This window comes from Pseudonaja textilis, chromosome 2, assembly GCF_049901715.1.
Source record: "Pseudonaja textilis isolate UNSWEBS1 chromosome 2, rPseTex1.2, whole genome shotgun sequence".
Lineage (NCBI taxonomy): Eukaryota > Metazoa > Chordata > Lepidosauria > Squamata > Elapidae > Pseudonaja > Pseudonaja textilis.
This window is the reverse complement of record NC_141991.1, coordinates 17,275,955-17,294,583: the sequence shown is the minus strand read 5'-3', so window position 1 is coordinate 17,294,583 and position 18,629 is coordinate 17,275,955. Positions and strand designations below refer to the sequence as shown.

The window sequence follows — 18,629 nt, the reverse complement described above, 5'->3', positions numbered from 1 at the left end:
ATCACAGTTGATGTGTGACTCACCACCACACTTGTACCTAACACGAACAAGTGCTGTTTTGCTGTCCAAATTCTGACCACAAATATCTATTCAGGGGAAACCACAGCCCTGTGCATACATTTGCAAAAAGTTCTAAGAACATAGTACAATTAAAATGTCATTGGAAGCCATCCAGAGTTGGCTGGAAAGATGGGCAGTTGGGGACAGTGCAAAGGTCATAAATACGAGGACCAGTCCTAAAGTTACTTATTCAGCACCATCGTAACTTCAAATTATCACGAAAGAAGGTGCTTGGTAAGTGAAGTCTACCTTTGTATGTCACCTGGCCAGACGTGGTATTCAGCAGGTTCTGACCAGTTCTGGAGAACCAGTAGCAGAAATTTAGAGTAGTTAGCAGAACCGGCAAATCCCACCTCTGACTGGCCCTGCCCACATCTATTCTCTGCCTCCCGAGTCCCAGCTGATCAGCTGGGTCTTCTTTGGTTTCCTTGCACAGGAGAACAGAGCTGGAAAGCAGGTTAGTGGGGTGGGGAGGGAATGTAGATTTTGCAGCAGTGGTGGCTAACCTTTTTGGGCTCCTGTGCCAAAAATTGTGCACGCATTTGCGTGCTCGTGCTTGTGGGCCAGCACCCAGAAGGCAATGTACGCCTCCCCACGCCCCCTATGCCTGCGGGCGCAATCCCCACCCACCCAGCCCTGCCACCCCCTTACCTGCACTGTACCCCACAGCTGATTTTTGGCCAGTTTGATGCCTCTTTCGGCTTCCCAGAGGCTTGTGGAAGGCTTCTGCAGGCTTTGCAGGCTGAAAACTAGCCCTGTTTTGTCACTTCCAGTATTTTTGGAAAAAACAGGAAGTGATGAAACAGGGCTAGTTTTTGGCCTGCAAATCCTGCAGAAGCCTGCAGAAGCCTTCCTCAAGCCTTTGGGAGGCTGAATAAGGCCTCAAACGGGCCAAAAATCAGCTGTGAGACGCACGCATGCGCAGTGAGGTAAGTTTGCCTGCAGCTCACATGCCAGCACAAATGGCGCTGTGTGCCACCTGTGGCATGTGTGCCATAGGTTCACCATCACAGTTTTACAGTCTCCTTCCCTTGCCACACCCACCAAGCCACGTCCACCAAGCCACATCATGCCCACCAAGCCACGCCCACAGAACTGGTAGTAAATAAATGGAATCCCACCACTGCATCTGGTCTATACTGTAGGTCTGCCTTGATGATCAATCACCCAAATTCTGAACTGTATGATAAACGGTTGCATAGACTAGAGAAGTCTAATCTCACGAAGAGAAGGACTTGGGGTGACATGATATTAGTCTTCCCATATTTGAGAGGCTGTCACAGAAAAGAGGGGGTCAATCTATTCTCCAAAGCCCCTGAGGGCAGGACAAAAAAGTATTGGAAGGAAACTAATCTAGGACAGAAGCAACTTAGAACTGAGGAGAAATTTCCTGACAGTGAGAACAATTAACCAGTGGAACCACTTGCCACCAGAAGTTGTGAATGCTCCAACACTGGAAGTTTTTAAGAAGAGACCAGACAACCATTTGACCTGGATAGTCGAAGGTCTCCTGTCTTGAGCAGTAGGTTGGACTGGAAGACCTCCAAGGTCCTGCCAAATCTGTTACAGGTAATCCTGGATTTACAACTGCAATGGACTCCAAATTTATGTTGCTAAGCGAGACATTTGTCAAGGGAGTTTTGCCTCAATTTATGACCTTTCTTGCCACAATTGTTAAGTGAAGCACTGCAGTTCTTAAGTGCATAATAGCTGTAGCACTTAGACTTATATAGAGCTTCACAGTGCTTTACAGCCAAGGGTGGGATTCAAATTTTTTTAACAACCGGTTCTGTGAGTGTGGCTAGGTGGGCGTGGCTAGGTGGGCATGGCCATGTGACTGGGTGGGCGTGGCTTCTTTCTTTCTTTTTTGCAGCACCACCCTCCCCTTTTTTTGCCTTCTGGGCCTCAGGGAAGCCTCCTGAGCGAAGCAGTAAGACAGCGAGGGGGATCCTGGCACAGCTGAACATCGGAACAGCTGATCGTTGTGGGGGGGAAGAAATACCTTAAGGAGTGACTGAGTGGGAGAGAACACAGCAGGCGATGTCAGGCATGTGCACGACCGTGCACGATAAGGACTGACTGTGAGGGGAGGGGCCAGCCAGGGGCATGATTTGCCCATTCTCCAAACTGTGCAGAATCATAATAACCGGTTTTATAGAACCGGTCTGAACGATAGAATCCCACCTCTATATACAGCCCTCTCTAAGCAGTTTACAGAGTCAGCCTATCACCCCCGACAATCTGGCTCCTCATTTTACCCACTTCAGAAGGATAGAAGGCTGAGTCAACCTTGAGACGCTGGAGAGATTCGAACTGCCGAACTGCAGGCAGCCGGCAGTCAGCAGAAGTGGCCTGCAGTACTGCACTCTAACCACTGCGCCACCACAGCTCAGTGACACCGTTGTTAAGTGAATCTAGCTCCCACATTGACTTTGCTTGTGAGAGGGTTGCAAAGCGGGGCTGCAACCGTCATAAAAATGAACCAGTTGCCAAGCATCTGAATGTTGGTCACAATGATGGTGTAAAAGCTGCAATGGTTGTTGTAAGTGTGAAAAACGGTCATGAGTCACATTTTTCAATGCCACTGTAACTTTGGACAGTCAATAAACAAACCATTGTAAGTAGAGGACTACCTGAGTTCTGTATTCTCTAATGGCAATAGCAATAGCCCTTAGACTTATATACTGGTTCACAGTGCTTTCCAGCTCTCTCTAAGTGGGTTATAGAGCCAGTCTATTGCCCCCAACCATCTGGGTCCTCATTTTACCCACCTTGGAATTTGGGAAGGCTGAATCAACCTTGAGCCAGGTGAGATTCGAACTGCCAAATTATAGTAGGAGTGCTTGCACTACTGCACACTAACCACTGCACCACCCAGACTCATCCCACCCTTCAGGCCTACTGACCTTTCCAGAAAAAGTGAGTAAGCTTTTCAAGCACAGGTTGACTTCCTGGATCTTGGCCAACAGCAGGCTGCTCTGCGTAGAGTAAGAATCTCGGCAATCATTCTGCAGTTGTGCAAAACAGAGCAATGCATCTCAAAGCTGGAAATCCGACATGCATCTCAAACATTCCAGTTCAAGAAATAAGGAAAAAGAGAATTTTTGCACTTAATACATCAACCGCTACAGGTAGTCCTCAACTTATGACCGCAATTGAGACCCAATTGTTGAGTGAGACATTTGTTAGGTGAGTTTTGCCCTATTTTACAACCTCTCTTGCCATAGCTGTTAAGTGAATCATTGCAATTGATAAATTCGTTGGTGCCACTTTATAAAACCCTAGTACAGTGGTGGCTAAACTTTTTGGGCTCCTGTGCCAAAAATAGAGCGCACGCTTGCATGCTGGCACTCATGTGCCAGCACCCAGAAGGCAATGAGCCCTCCCCATGTCCCCTATGCATGCACGCGCAATCCTCCATCCCCCCTACTCCCCGCCATCCCCTTATCTGCACTGCACCTCACAGCTGATTTTTGGCTGGTTTGAGGCCTTTTTCAGCCTCCCAAAGACTTGAGGAAGACTTCTGCAGGCTTCTGCAAGCTTTGTAGGCTGAAATCTAGCCCCGTTTTGTCACTTCCTGTTTTTCCGAAAATACTGGAAGTGACGAAATGGGGCTAGATTTCGGCCTACAAAGCTTGCAGAAGCCTGCAGAAGGCTTCCTCAAGCCTTTGGGAGGCCGAAAAAGGGCTCAACCCGCCAAAAATCAGCTGGGAGGTGCGCACATGCGCAGTGAGATAAGTTTGCCTGCAGCTTGTGTGCCGGCACAAATGGCTCTGCGTGCCACCTGTAACACGTGTACCATAGGTTCGCCATCACAGCCCTAGTAAGTCCATATCCGGAATACTGCAATCAATTTTGATCACCATACTGCCAAAAAGATGTTGAGACTTTGGAAAAAGTTCAGCAAAGAGCAACTAAGATGACCAAAGGCCTGGAGACTACACCACATGAAGAATGGCTGCAGGTTTTGGGTTTGGTTAGCGAGTCTAAAGAAAGGAAGAATTAGGGGTGACATGATAGCAGTGTTCCAGCGTTTGAGGGGCTGCCACAAAGAAGAGGGGGTCAAATTATTCTCCAAAGCACCAGAGGGCAGGACAAGAAATAATGGTTGGAAACTAATCAGAGATTATCTACTGTAATCTAATAAGTAAATGAACTCCCTTCCATAAATGGGGTTGCCCAGAGTGGCTTGGCTACAAAAAGGAAGGAAGGAAGGAAGGAAGGAAGGAAGGAAGGAAGGAAGGAAGGAAGGAAGGAAGGAAGGAAGGAAGGAAGGAAGGAAGGAAGGAAGGAAATTAGTTTAATACTGTTGCTGTAACTCAAAGTGTCAGCCATACTTAATACACTCTTTCCTGCTCCTATTTTCCCCACAATAGCAACCCTGTGTTGGGTTGGGCTGAGAGAGAGGGACTGACCCAAGGTCACCCAGCTGGCTTCACAGCTAAGGCGGTATTTGAATTCACCACCTCCAGGGCTTCTATCTAGCCTGTTGCCTTAACTACAGGTAGTCCTCAACTTACAACTTACAACCGTTCATTTACTGACCATAGTTTAGAATAGAATAGAATAGAATAGAATAGAATAGAATAGAACAGAATTCTTTATTTGCCAGTGTGATTGGACACACAAGGAATTTGTTTTGGTGCAGATGCTCTCAGTGTTCATAAAAAGAAAAAGGAAAAATAAATACAAACAAAAAGTTGTGATTTGATGTTAATGCCTTGCTTTACTGTAACAGAGGGAGTCAGAAGTCAATGCTTCTTTTTCTTTCTCTTAATCCTTCTTCACTTTTCTTCCCCTCCTCCCTTCCTCCCCGTTGTTTTCCTATTGTCTTTTGTCTTTTGTATCTTATTTTATTTTGTAACCCAATAAAAATGTTAAGGGAAAACAAAAAAAGTGACTTCAGACTGTTTTTTTCACGCTTATGACCATTGTGACATCCCAGTAGTCTGCAGCGATGCACTTAACAACTGTGGCAAGAAAGGTCATAAAACAAGGCAAAACTCAACAAATGTCTCACTTAGCAACAGGAATTTGAGGCTCGATGGTGGTCGTAAGTCAAAGACTACCTGTACTAGACCATATGACATATTGCAGTCAATTAAGAGTTTGCCAACTCCATAAATAAATAGACAAAGGGTCTTCAAACTTGACAGCTTTAAGACTTGTGGACTTCAACTCCCAGAATTCCTGAGCTAATGTTAGGAATGATAGTCACCTAAAAGTTGGGTTGGCAATATATAAACCAGGATAGTCATTTAATACTGTTGTATCTTTAGGAGAATGCTGTAATTATGATTGGCTGAGGTTTCTCCAACGGCCATAAGATGGAGCCAGAAACCTGGTGTTGTGGCTCCGGACTTGGATTCAGCTCCTGTGATTGATATGAGTTCAAGTGAAGAGGTTATGGCAGAACAATATGAACCAGCCTGGCTTACTGATTGGACTGATAACCAGGATGAGGAGAGGGACGTGACAAAGGACGACAGACCTGATGTATTAGAATTGTCAGGACCTTTGACCTCCTCTGGTTCCTTATCTGATCAACAGCCGGGAATGGCTGACAGGGAAGTTTTGAGAGAGTCTTCTAGTGGAGATGAGAACTTGGAAAATTTGTGGTTAAATGTAAAAAATAGAAGACGGTTGAAAAGGCAAAATCAGCTGGAGCGAATGAGAAGAGCAAGTCAGTAAATTAGCACGTTGCCTTAATGAGTATAAAAGGACACAGCTGGGCTGGTACATTTTGCCAGGAACAAAATAACTATTTGAGTGAGGAAGTTACAGCAAAGAGCTCTGAGGATGAGGATTTATTGCCAGGACTGGTTTGCTGGACAGAGTAAAGATTTATGCTGTGGTTTCTGCCAGCCGTTATCTTGTAAGACTTCTTTCCGTTTGATTTAATTGTGAAACGGCTGCTTTCTGTTTTGTTCGTTTGAATTTTGAAGGGGAGTCATAACACCTGGTTTGTTTTTTCTTTGCATTTCCTTTTGCCTTTTGCCTGATCGTCATTCTGCTTGAATTGCTGTGAGTCTTGCAACTGTTCGTAAACTCTGTTTACTGAACTTTGTTTATGATACTGGTAAAGAAAAGAACGTCATGTTTGGATTATCCCTCGACTGATTGTTTTGAACACTAACTGCTTTAATCGTGTATGATTTGGACTGTTTTTGGGACTTTGTTTACCCGTTTACTGGAAGTAAAACCTACATTTTACTATTCAGTGTATCTGTATGCTGGTTGTGTGTTATTCATCACCTCACTATGTTTCCCTGAGTGCACTCATTCTCTTAACGGGAAATACCTCAACAGCTAACATGACTCGAGGAAGAATTCTGGGAGTTGAAGTCCACAAGTCTTAAAGCTGTCAAGTTTGAAGATCCCTGAGATAGACAGACAGACATGCTTTTAAGAAGCGCAAAGCCTACATTGTTTATTGTGTGTTTATATAAAGCCAATTTCGGTGTGTTTCTGTTATTACTCACAGGGGGGGCTGGCAATCATCCATCTTAGAGCTGTCTCAGGCCACACTTGGCCCGGCACCCACCTACTCTTTATTGGAGACCTGCTTGCCATGCAACTCCCTCGGATTGTGCCTGAAGAGCCACCACAGTCGTGGCAGATAAAAAGGCTGCCCGCCCTGACTTACCGCCTGGGCTCCCATGTGCTTCTGGCGCTTTTGAGCTTCCAGCAGGTGGCACTGTAACCAGTCGCGTACCTGGTTAACCATGTCCAGGCCTTGTAACAAGGCATCGCATTCTCGTTCCAGCTGCTGCATCTGCTTCAGCTACAGAGAGAGGGAGGGAGGGAGGGAGGAAAGAAAGGAATGAAAGAAGGGAAGGAGGGAGGGAGGAAGGAAGATAGGAAAGGAAAAGGAAGGGAGGGCAAAAGGAAGGTAAGAAAGAAAGTAAGGAAGGAAAGAAGGAGGGAAGGAAGGAAGGAAGGAAGGAAGGAAGGAAGGAAGGAAGGAAGGAAGGAAAGAAGGAGGGAAAGAAGGAGGGAAAGAAGGAGGGAAAGAAAGAAATAGGGAGGGAGGGAGAAAGGAAGGTAAGAAAGGAAGGAAGGAGGGAAAGAAAGAAATAGGGAGGGAGGGAGAAAGGAAGGTAAGAAAGGAAGGAAGGAGGGAAAGAAAGAAATAAGGGAGGGAGGGAGAAAGGAAGGTAAGAAAGAAAGGAAGGAAGGAGGGAAAGAAAGAAATAGGGAGGGAGGGAGGGAGGGAGAAAGGAAGGTAAGAAAGGAAGGAAGGTAAGAAAAGAAAAGGGAAGGAGGGCGAAAGGAAGGCAAGAAAGAAAGGAAGGAGGGAAAGAAAGAAATAGGGAGGGAGGGAGAAAGGAAGGTAAGAAAAGAAAAGGAAGGGAGGGAGGGCGAAAGGAAGGCAAGAAAGAAAGGAAGGAGGGAAAGAAAGAAATAGGGAGGGAGGGAGAAAGGAAGGAGGGAAAGAAAGAAATAGGGAGGGAGGAAGGGAGGAAGGAAGGTAAGAAAGGAAAAGGAAGGAAAAGGAAGGGAGGGAGGGAGAAAGGAAGGTAAAGAAAGGAAGGAGGGAAAGAAAGAAATAGGGAGGGTGGGAGGGAGGAAGGTTGAAAGGAAGAAAGGAAGTAAGGAAAGGAGGGAGGGGGTAAGGAAGGTAAGGAAGGAAAGGAAGGAAGGAAAGGAAGGAAGGAAGGAAAAGAAAGAGAAATTGTAATTAGTGCTGCTTCTTTGACTCCCAAGAGAATTTCTTTAGAATGACACCGAGCACTTTTAACTAGATACAAGATACCCTGAAAAGAGACGTACAGTGTTAAGTCATCTCCCCACGAGACCCATAATTTAAGACCAGATGGGTTTCCATTCAGAAGAGTTAATGCTCAGCCCTCTGTTCCAAGGACTGAAAGCACCAAGAGGGTGGATATAATCTGAGACAAGAAGGGTGGTGATAGCTGCAATAACAGAGCTGGAAAGGATCCCTGAAGGTCTTCTAGTCCAACCCCCAAGCTCAAGCAGGAGATCCTATACCACTCTGGGCAAATGCTATTCAGTCTCTTCTTGAAAACCTCCAGTGTTGAAGCACCCACAACTTCTGGAGGCAGGCCATTCCACTGATTAGTTGCCCTCCCTGAAAGGAAATGTCTCCTTCATTCTAGACTGGATCTCTCTTTGATAAGCTTCCATCTGTTACAGAAGAGACGCAATTATCATAACCCCATTCTGTCAATCAAGGATGCTTCTCCTCTTCGTTTCCAGCATTTTGGCTCTTTGGAAGAAGCTCAGTTGGTTGAACAGCTAATTTGAACCTCTGGCATTTTTTTTTAAATTTCTTTTTAAAATAAAATTCTACAGCATGGTAAAACTACATGTGGATTTCTATCCAAATCAGCTTTGGCTTGCAATGGCATCCACATCCATACTCAGTTGCAACAAACAGCGGAGAATCATAACGATGACACAAAATAATTGCTGGCAATGCTAGCAGTATTGAAGGAACTAATAATTAAGTCTACATGAGCACACACACCCATCTCTATACCAAAAGAGGAGTCAGCTCAGAAAATACAACTCTTGCTGAAGCTTCCAAGACAGACTTTGGTGAGTGTTAAGCATAAGCAGTTCTCAAATACAGCTCATCTGCCTGGAATCCACACTGTATAGCGGACATTAATACGACTGAGCGAGTCCAGAGGTATTTCACGAGAAGAGTACTCCACTCCTCTGCTTGCAATAGAATACCTTATGCTACCAGGCTCGAAATTTTGGACCTGGACAACCTAGAATTACGCCGCCTACGGTCTGACCTAAGTTTAGTACGCAAAATTATCCGCTACGATGCCTTACCTGTCAATGACGACTTCGGCTTCAACTGCAATAACACACGGGCAAGCAATAGATCCAAACTCAAAGTAAACCGCTCCAAACTCAATTGCAGAAAATACGACTTCAGCAACAGAGGGGTCAACGCCAGGAACTCACTTCCTGATTCTGTTGTTACATCCTCAAGCCCCCAAAACTTTAACCTTAAATTGTCTACTGTGGACCTCACTCTATTCCTAAGAGGCCTGTAAGGGGGCGTGCATAAGCGCACCAGCGTGCCTACCATACCTTTTCTACTATTCCCATTGATTCATGCTCATTTATTATGTGTATATACTTATACCCGTTTATACTTATATGTTTATACGTTATGTTCATACTTATACTTGTTTTCTCATACATGGTTGACAAACTAAAACAAGCAAACAAACAAATAAATAAAGCACAATATAAATTAAGATGTTTCCACCACTTAAGGGCTTCTGATGAGGGAAAAGCAATGTCCTCATTTGCAGGATTTTACTTGCTGTGCTCCTGCCATTCCAGGACTTCAGAGCAAATAAATATTGCTTAAGGTGCATATGCAGGCTGGATGAGTGCATGAATCCCGGGTCCTCACAAGGACTTACCCAGATAAAGAACCGCAAGGCGTGCAGATTGCTGAGGGCTGTTCCCAGCGGGATGATGAGGATGGTGTAGCCGCCTTGAACTGCCATGGTGGACCTTGCGGTGGCAGGCAGCAGAAGCACCGAGGACCCTACTTCGCTCTCCCTCACCAAGCTTGGACTTCCAACTAGACCTCAGAAGGAAGTTCCTGACTGTGCCAGCTGGCAGCCAAAGCAACTGGCTGACCTATGAAGTGGTGAGCTTCTCTTTGCTAGAAGGTCTTTCAGCTGGCCGGCCGGTCACCTGTCGTAGATATTCCAGTAGATCTTCTGCTGAGCTGGAATGTTGGGCTAAATAATTTCTGAGGTCCCTCCCACTTCTAGCATTCCCTAAACCATGTCTTTAGGTCTTGCTTAGACTTCCAGACACCAAAGCTGCAACCATCACGCTACTTGGGCGGTGTAACGCCCACATGGACAACTCCTCCTCCTGCTTCGCCCACAACCCCACTCGTCAGATCTCTTCGGACCACTCTACCATCTCCCTTCTCCTTCTTCAACCCTGCCAACCCTCCTTCCTTCAATACCTCCTTCCTGCCCACTTCTAAAACAACCCCCCTCCCAGCCTCCCCTCAACTTTTCCCCTTCTAACCCCCTTTTTTCCTTCCGTCTGTCCTACCCCTTTCCTTCTTTAGCGCCCCCTGACGCCAACCTCTGCTGCCTCTTCATCTGTAGACACACCTTCAATCCTGACGGCTTTCTCTCTAGCTTTCCCCACTTGCTACTCCATCTGCGGTCGTCTTCTCCATTGCTTCAGGCTGCCTGTTCTTTTTTTCCCCTTTTTCTTTTCATAGCCCTCTGCTTTATTCTGTGTTTCTTTCCCTCCCCGTGACCCTTCGCCTGACCCGGTTAGAGGGTTTTTTTCCCTCAGTGCCTGGAAAATTTGGGTTTGCCCCACTCTGCTGAACTCAGCAGTTCTCAAAGCAGGCCGGCTTAGACTTCAAGCTTCAGTTGCCCAGGATAATAGGGACCTCTAAGCCCAGTCTTTTCAGCTGCCCCCGTGAGCTCGGAAATGGAAGAGCTGAGCAGCGCAGTGAGGATTAGCTCCTTTGAATGTCTAAAAACTTTGCCACCGGACTTCTGATACTGAATCAGCAGGCCCTGATGGAGGATTTATTCAGAGCATTTTATCCTGTATTTTTTTCAGACCCAAGCGGGACAGGGAAAAATGGCTGGCGACATAGGGGATGGAAAAAGTCGGGCGAAAGATGCAATACAAGAAAACTGCACTTAAATTGGCCCAAATTACACAATCCTTTCTTTTCCCCGATCTTGTGGCTTGTTTAATATGATTCCTGACTCTCAATGAATGTATCTTTTCTTTTATATACTCCGACAGCATTTGCACCAAGGCAAATTCCTTGTGTGTCCAATCACACTTGGCCAATAAAGAATTCTATTCTATTCTATTCTATTCTATTCTATTCTATTCTATTCTATTCTATTCTATTCTATTCTATTCTATTCAGTATTCACTTATAAACCTTTTAAGGGAGCAGAGCATACAGGGGGGTATGAGTGTGTATGTTTTTGTTCTGTAATGCATGAAAGTAATTTGTATTTCTTAAGGGGAGAGAGAAGAGGAGAGGAGAGGGAGTGGAAGAGGAATGGAAGGGAAGGAAAAGGGAGAAAAGGAAAGGAGAGGAGAAGAGAGGAAAAAGAGAAGGGAAGGAAAAGGAAAGGAAAGGAAAAAGGAAAGGAAAAAGGAAAGGAAAGGAGAACAGAGAAAGAAGGAAAGGAAAGGAAAGGAAAGGAAAGGAAAGGAAAGGAAAGGAAAGGAAAGGAAAGGAAAGGAAAGGAAAGGAAAGGAAAGGAAAGGAAAGGATAGAAAAAAAGGAAAGGAGAGGAGAGGAGGCAAGGGGAAGAAGGGGAGGGGAAGGGAGGAGAGGAGAGGAAGAAGAGAAGGAAAAGGAAAGGAAAAAGGAAAGGAAAAGGAAAGGAAAAGAAAAGGAAAAGGAAGGAAAAGGAAAGGAAAGGAGAATAGAGAAGGAAAGGAAAGGAAAAGAAAGGAAGAAGGGAAGGAAAAGGAAAGGATAGAAAAAAAGGAAAGGAGAGGAGAGGAGACGAGGGGAAGAAGGGGAGGGGAAGGGAGGAGAGGAGAGGAAGAAGAGAAGGGGAGGGAAGGAAAGGAAAGGAAAGGAAAAGAAGAAGGGAAAGGAAGGAAAAGGAAAGAAAAAAAGGAAAGGAGAACAGAACAGAGGAAGAAGGGAAAGGAAGGGAAGGGAAGGAAAGGAAAGGAAAGGAAAGGAAAGGAAAGGAAAGGAAGAAGGGAAGGGAAAGAAAATGAAAGAAAAGAAAAAAGAAAAGAAAAGGACAGGAGAGGAGAGGAAAAAGAGAAGGGAAGGGAAGGGGAAGAGAGAAGAGGAGATTAAACGATTAGTTAACCCCATGGAATCATTCTCTGGATCCCCCTACCATTTCATATTCCACGGCACCAGAAATGGTGTTTCTACACGGTTCCTTTGGAGTCATCCTGCACCTCCCGCTTTGGGACAAGAAGCTGTTTGTGCTCCTGGATCGAGTAACTCCTTTCCCATCAGATGCTCCTGGAGAAAGAGATAGAAAAGATTACAGGAGCGTTTTTTTTTTTTTTTTGATTCCACCCACCCCCACCCCGCTGCTTTAACTATAAACTATTTGGTTATATTTTTCCCAGACGATTTGACAAAAACAAAGGCGCCTGTACAGGTTTGAAGGCATCAGAAACACAGATTCTTAGATGCCACGGACTTCTAAATCAAATTTCTTCATCTGTGGCTTTGTCCCTATTGACATGCTCCTATGCCTGATACATTTCATTCAATAAAACTAACACAGGGACTGTTTTCTTCCTGAAAGCTGCAACCTCCCATGACGGCCATTCCTGGATATTCTAGGTGGCACCTTGAGAGGGTGGGTGTGGATCCTTCTTCAATCCTCTCCTCTTTCTTGATAGGAAACCAACATCTCGAATGGACCTCAGCTGAGTGGAACCCCTCACCCTGCCCGAAGAGCCTTAAGTGGGATTTTTTCCAAACACAACCATCTTTCTTTTTCTCAATAGCCAGTTGAGGAAACCTGGTGAGATGAATAGAATAGAATAACAGAGTTGGAAGGGACCTTGGAGGTCTTCTAGTCCAACCTTCTGCTTAGGCAGGAAACCCATTTCAGATAAATGGTTGTCCAATCTCTTCTTAAAGACTTCCAGTGTTGGAGCATTTGCAACTTCTGGAGGCAAGTTGTTCCATTGATTAATTGCTCTAACTGTCAGGAAATGTCTCCTTAGTTTTTGGTTGCTTCTCTCCTTGGTTAGTTTCCACCCATTGCTTCTTGTCCTGCCCTCGGGTGCATTGGAGAATAGTTTGACTCCCTCTTCTTTGTGGAAGCCCCTGAGATATTGGAAGGCTGATATCATGCCTCCCCTAGTCCTTCTTTTCATCAGACTAGACATACCCAGTTCCAGCAACCGTTCCTTATATGTTTTAGCCTCCAGTCCAAAGGTGCTATTCAGCCGGTTCTGACCAGTTCTGAGAACCGGTAGTGGAAATTTTGAGTAGTTCGGAGAACCGGCAAATCCCACCTCTGACTGGCCTCATCTCCATCTATTCTCTGCCTCCTGAGTCCCAGCTGATCGGCTGGGTCTTCTTTTGTTGTCCTGCACAGGAGAACGGAGCTGGAAAGCAGGTTAGTTGGGTGGGGAGGGAATGGAGATTTTACAGTATCCTTCCCCTGCCACACCCACCAAGCCATGCCCACAGAACTGATAGTAAAAAAATTTGAATCCCACCATTGCTCCAGTCCCCTAATCATCTTTGTTGCTCTTCTCTGCACTCTTTCTAGAGTCTCAACATCTTTTTCACATCGTGGCGACCAAAGCTGGATGCAGTATTCCAAGTGTGGCCTTACCAAGGCATTATAAAGTTGTACTAATACTTACAAAGTGAATCAGCCGCATCATGCATTGATTCTTTACTACTGCTCCTATATAAAAATTCTCAGTCATCCACGTAATAGTTGTCCGAAAGGTCTGGGTTTTTTTTTCTTCCAAAAGACAACTGGACTTTCTTGGGGTTTTCTTGCCTTTGAAAATGTTTTTTCTTCTCATCCAAGGAGCTTCTTTAGAATCATATACCACTACACGTTCTCATAACGAAATAAGAAATATTTCCCAATATTAATTTCATAAGCAACGTACTTTCATGAAATGGAATGAGAATGGGTATGAAAAAAAAAAAGAGGGAAATCCCCACTTCTCCCGCCCACCTAAACTAGTATTAATCTGACATTAAAGGCACAATCACAGAGGTTATAAAAAGGGTGATGAGGTCCCTTTTGATATTCTAATTAGACCTTAATTAAAGTGACTAGTTATGAGGGCTAATTGATTAAGTGAGCCAGAGGTGGCTTGGGCCTGATGAGATTCATGGATAATCTCCTAGAGACAGAATTAATGAATAAAAAACTGTTCATCACGTACATAGCGGTTCTTCGTTGTTTCATGATATCCTGTTTATTCTCTTATTTAAGATAGATTGATTGATTACGTGTCATCAAAGTCAGTGCCGCTTCCTAGCAACCACATCAATTTTGTCCACGAAGATCTGTCCCTCAGCTGGTCTTCCAATGGTCTCAAGGTGACATAACTACAATCCTGCCATTAACCTCTTGGTTTTGCTAGCTAGTATTTTTGAAACAAAGGGTGCTGCCAGATCACAGTTTGTCCTAAATGGGCTACCGTTGGCTTGTGCATGTAGATACTATTGAGTCTGGGAAGCTGATTTAATCAGTGGTGGGATTCAATTTTTTTTATTACCGGTTCTGTGGGCGTGGCTTGGTGGGCATGGCAGGGGAAGGATATTGCAAAATCCCCATTGCCTCCCCACCCCACTAACCTGCTTTCCAGCCCTGTTCTCCTGTGCAGGGCAACAAAAGAAGACCCAGCCAATCAGCTGGGACTTGGGAGGCGGAGAATAGATGGGGGCATGGCCAGTCAGAGGTTGGTTCTCCGAACTACTCAAAATTTTTGCTATTGGTTCTCCAGACCTAGTCAGAACCTGCTGAATACCACCTCTGGATTTAATCCAATATAGGTACTCCTCAAATTATGATGGTAACAGAACCTGCCTTTCATGGTTATAACACGTGACAGCTATAAATCAGGTCATCCGTGTAACTGAGCTAACTTTTGTGGCAGTCATAAAGCGACCATAGCAGTCATTAAGTAAACCAATGCTTCACTTTGAGCAAATCTGGTTTTCAACAAAACCTTTGTAAAAAAATGACAGCAAACAGCCATAAATGCAGCCCGGCTTCAAAGCGCCTGAAGTTCAAGTCATGTGATCATGAGGGATCCAGCGGTCAGAACTCAAGTCCAGATCGCATGAACTCCTGGGAGGCAGCCTGTCATAACTTCAAATGGCCACTAAGTCGAGGACTACCAATTTCACACAGCCTCATCCCCCGCACCGGGAAGCCTGGAAGAAATGGACCAAAAAATCTGCCACAGAGAGGAAGGGGGTCAAGCTATTTTTTAAAGTGCCTGTAGGCCAGTCAAGGAATAATGGATGGAAACTGAACAAGGAGAGATTTAACCTGGAAATAAGAAATTTTCTGACAGTGAAAACAATCAACCAATGGAACAGCTTCCTTTCGGAAGTTGTGGGAGCGTCATCACTTGAGACCTTCAAGAAGAGATTGGACTGCCATTTGTCAGAAATGGTGTAGGGTCTCCCGCTTAGGCAGGGGGTTGGACTAGATGACCTACAAGGTCCCTTCCAACTCTGATTATCTGTTATCTGTCTGAAGCAAAGGCCCATGAAATGAAAGGCCACAGGTGCAGAAGACTGGGAAGGTTTGTCCGGGTCACCCCTCAGAACATGAGGTCTTCTGGGCATGGGACGAGGGGTGCCAGCCATCAGCCACAGATCGTGGGGCAGCTGCTCAGCGAAGCGGCTCTGGGTCAGATCGACAGATGGAAGGACTCCTGAGGCTTGTTGCCAAATGCCTGAAGCTACATCCACCGTCTCCTCACCACACAGACCGCAAGCTGAGGGATCAGCTGTCGGTCGGAAGGCCTATCGAAAGCCCTTCGATTGCCAGCAGGATATTCTCTGCAACTTTCTCTTGATGCTAAAAACAGGCCTCTGAAATTCCTTGCCCAAACAGAAGCGCGCTGTGGTTTTGTTTCCGCTTCCCGCTCTTGACTTAATTCATTCTGGCAGGCGTTTGGGCAGATCTTCTTGGATCAGAGTCGTGCGAAGAGAGAAAGGCTCCCTCCCTCCACGGATTCCATTCAGAGAAACAGAGAATTGGCAAAGTAAACGCAAAATCGGGCTTTTGGCTGGAAAGGCTGGGGCACTGAGACTGCTAGGAGGAAATTACAGACAGCCCTCGACTTACAACGGCTCGTTTAGGGACCATTTGAAAGTACAACGGCACTGAAAACAGTGACTTAGGAGCATTTTTCACATTTAACGACTGTTGCAGCATCCCCATGGTCACGTGATCAAAATTCAGCTGCTTGGCAAGGGGGTCATGTCAGAGGTGGTATTCAGCAGATTCTGACCAGTTCTGGAGAACCGGTAGTGGAAATTTTGAGGAGTTCTGAGAACCAGCAAATCCCACCTCTGACTGGCCCCGTCCCCCATCTATTCTCTGCCTCCTGAGTCCCAGCAGATCAGCTGGGCCTTCTTTTATTGCCCTGCATAGGAGAACGGAGCAGGAAAACAGGTTAGTGAGGTGAGGTGGAATGGGGATTTTACAATATCCTTCCCCTGCCAATTGCCTAACAAGCCACGCCCACCAAGCCACACCCACATAACCATTAGTAAGAAATTTTGAGTCCCACCACTGGACGTGATCAGGGGTGGGATTCAAATTTTTAACAACCAGTTCTGTGGGCGTGGCTTAGGTGGTGAGCGTGGCTTGGTGGACATGTGACTGGGTGGATGTGGCTTGGTGGTCATGTGACTGGCTGGGCGTGGCCAACTCAACATCACTCACATTGAGGCACGCATCTCCTTGCCTGGCCTCTCATGACTGTGGGGATGCTGCAACAGTCGTAAGTGTGAAAAATGGTCATGTCACTTTTTTCAGTGCCATTGTAACTTTGAATGGTCACTCTACACAAGCAAAGTACCAGCAAAGGAAGGGGAAAAAACTCCAGAGAAGTTCCTGAGACAGAAAGTCTAGTCCTGCCAATAACGTAATAAGGGTTAACGGAGAGGCAGTTTCTGTAAGCAACACCAGAATGTTTCCTTCCTGCCTTCCTTACAGGATTAGGCCAGTGATTTCTTCTAACAACCGGTTCTCTGAACTGCTTAGAATGTTAACAACCGGTTCTAGGGAATAGGTGCGTACTGGTAGAATCCCACCCCTGGACGTGATCCCCTTTTGCGACCATCCAACAAGCACACTCAATGGGGAAGCCAGATTCACTTAACAACCATGTTAGTAGCTTAACAACTGCAATGATTCCCTTAACAACTGTAGCTAGAAAGATCATACAATGGGACAAAACTCACGTAACAAATGTTGCACTTAACATAAATTTTGGGCTCGATTGTGGTCCTAAGTCAAGGACTACCTATACTAACTTTGGCCATTTGTCTGTCTGTTTTAATAATAGTCCTTCCTGGATCTAGTGAAGCCCAGAAAGGTTGGGGTGACAATCCACCCAAAATATCACGGTAACCCTCTTCCCATGAGCCACAACCTGATGCCATCCAGATGCATCAAAAGTATAAGCTCCATTATCCCCAAGCAAATAATTGGCATAAAATCATCAAACTCCTTCTCAGGCTCCTGAAAGTTATGCCAGGGACCACAGTCCAAAAATGGAGCGCGGCAAGGACAAATCCAGCATTAGATTTTAATTTAAATTAAAATTCCAATCAGTTCAAAATAGGATGACTCCGTAGGCATCCAGTGATTTACCTCCTCTCATCTTAAAAGGATAAATCAGCAAAAATAGCTGATTTAACTGAGCCTTTCAGGGGTGGGCTTCAAATTTTTTTAGCAAAGGGTTCTCTGCCCGGTTGCTGGATGGGCGTGGCCATGGTGGGCGGCCTAGTCGACCTCCTGCACCATAGCTGGGGGGGCATTTTTGCCTTCCCCAAGCTCTGGAGGCTCTCTGGAAGCTGGAAACAGGCCCATTTCTGGCCTTCCCAAACTTCTGGGGAGGGCATTTTTTGCCCTCCCCGAAACTCTGGGCGCGCCTTGCACTTACCTGCATCCAAAATGGGCCATGTGGGGGACCCTGGGAGGGGTGGGGCAGGGTGGGTGGGGCCAGCCCGGAGTGGGATTTGGGGGTTCTCCAAACTGCACAGAATTTTAGCTACGGGCTCTCCCGAACCCCTGTGAACCCCCAAGCAGGCCACCCCTGGCACTGCCTTTCCATTATTATCCAAGTATTGCCCACAACACAAAGAAAAGCAGATTTAGATACAGCTCCTAAACTGGAAATGAGAAGTACCAAAGGAATGGAATTGGAGCCCAGATTCAAAACAATAATATTTATCAAACAGATAATTTAGACTTCCGAGAAACAGTATTGGCCAATCTCTCATATCATGAGCTACTTTCAACCATCCCCGTTTGGTTGCTGATATTCTCTCCATCCTGCTTAGTGAAAGGCTGACTGGGATGATAGAAATTATACTTTAACCAATTGGAGAAAGTAATGGGTTGGGGGTTTTTTCTGCTTGCAAACACTCAGCACACATAGTTCCGATCGGAATCTGGTTGACAGTTTTATGATGCTTGTTTCTTTTCTGTGCTCTTTTTTATTGATTTATTTTCTTTATGTTTCCTCTGTAGCTACATTGCTTGCAAATCATTTTGGGAAGACAATGAAGAGGTGATATATGAACACAACTAATAAAGATGAATGAAAGAAAGAAAGAAAGAAAGAAAGAAAGAAAGAAAGAAAGAAAGAAAGAAAGAAAGAAAGAAAGAAAGAAAGAAAGAAAGAAAGAAAGAAAGGGGAGGGAGGGAAGAAAGGAGAAAGGAGGGAGGGATGAAGGAAGGAAGGAAGGATAGGGAGGTAGATAGAAAAAGAAAGAAAGAAAAAGAAAGAAAGAAAGAAAGAAAGAAAGAAAGAAAGATAGATAGATAGATAGATAGATAGATAGATAGATAGAT

At 45.4% G+C, this 18,629-nt stretch overlaps 1 protein-coding gene across 4 annotated transcripts in view; it reads right to left on the bottom strand.

Moving 5' to 3' along the window:
• SAPCD1 (suppressor APC domain containing 1) overlaps positions 1-18,629 on the bottom strand; it is a 31,439-nt gene that overhangs the window by 3,556 nt on the left and 9,254 nt on the right. For 2 of the 4 annotated variants that reach the window (XM_087923358.1, XM_026720429.2), the window contains exons 2-4: positions 11,925-12,055; positions 6,707-6,844; positions 2,967-3,068 (exon numbers count right to left, since the gene is read on the bottom strand). In XM_087923358.1, coding sequence (XP_087779484.1) covers positions 2,967-3,068; positions 6,707-6,844; positions 11,925-12,055 — 371 coding nt within the window. The remainder of the gene's footprint in view (positions 1-2,966; positions 3,069-6,706; positions 6,845-11,924; positions 12,056-18,629) is intronic. The other 2 variants (XM_087923356.1, XM_087923357.1) reach the window with 2 other exon arrangements.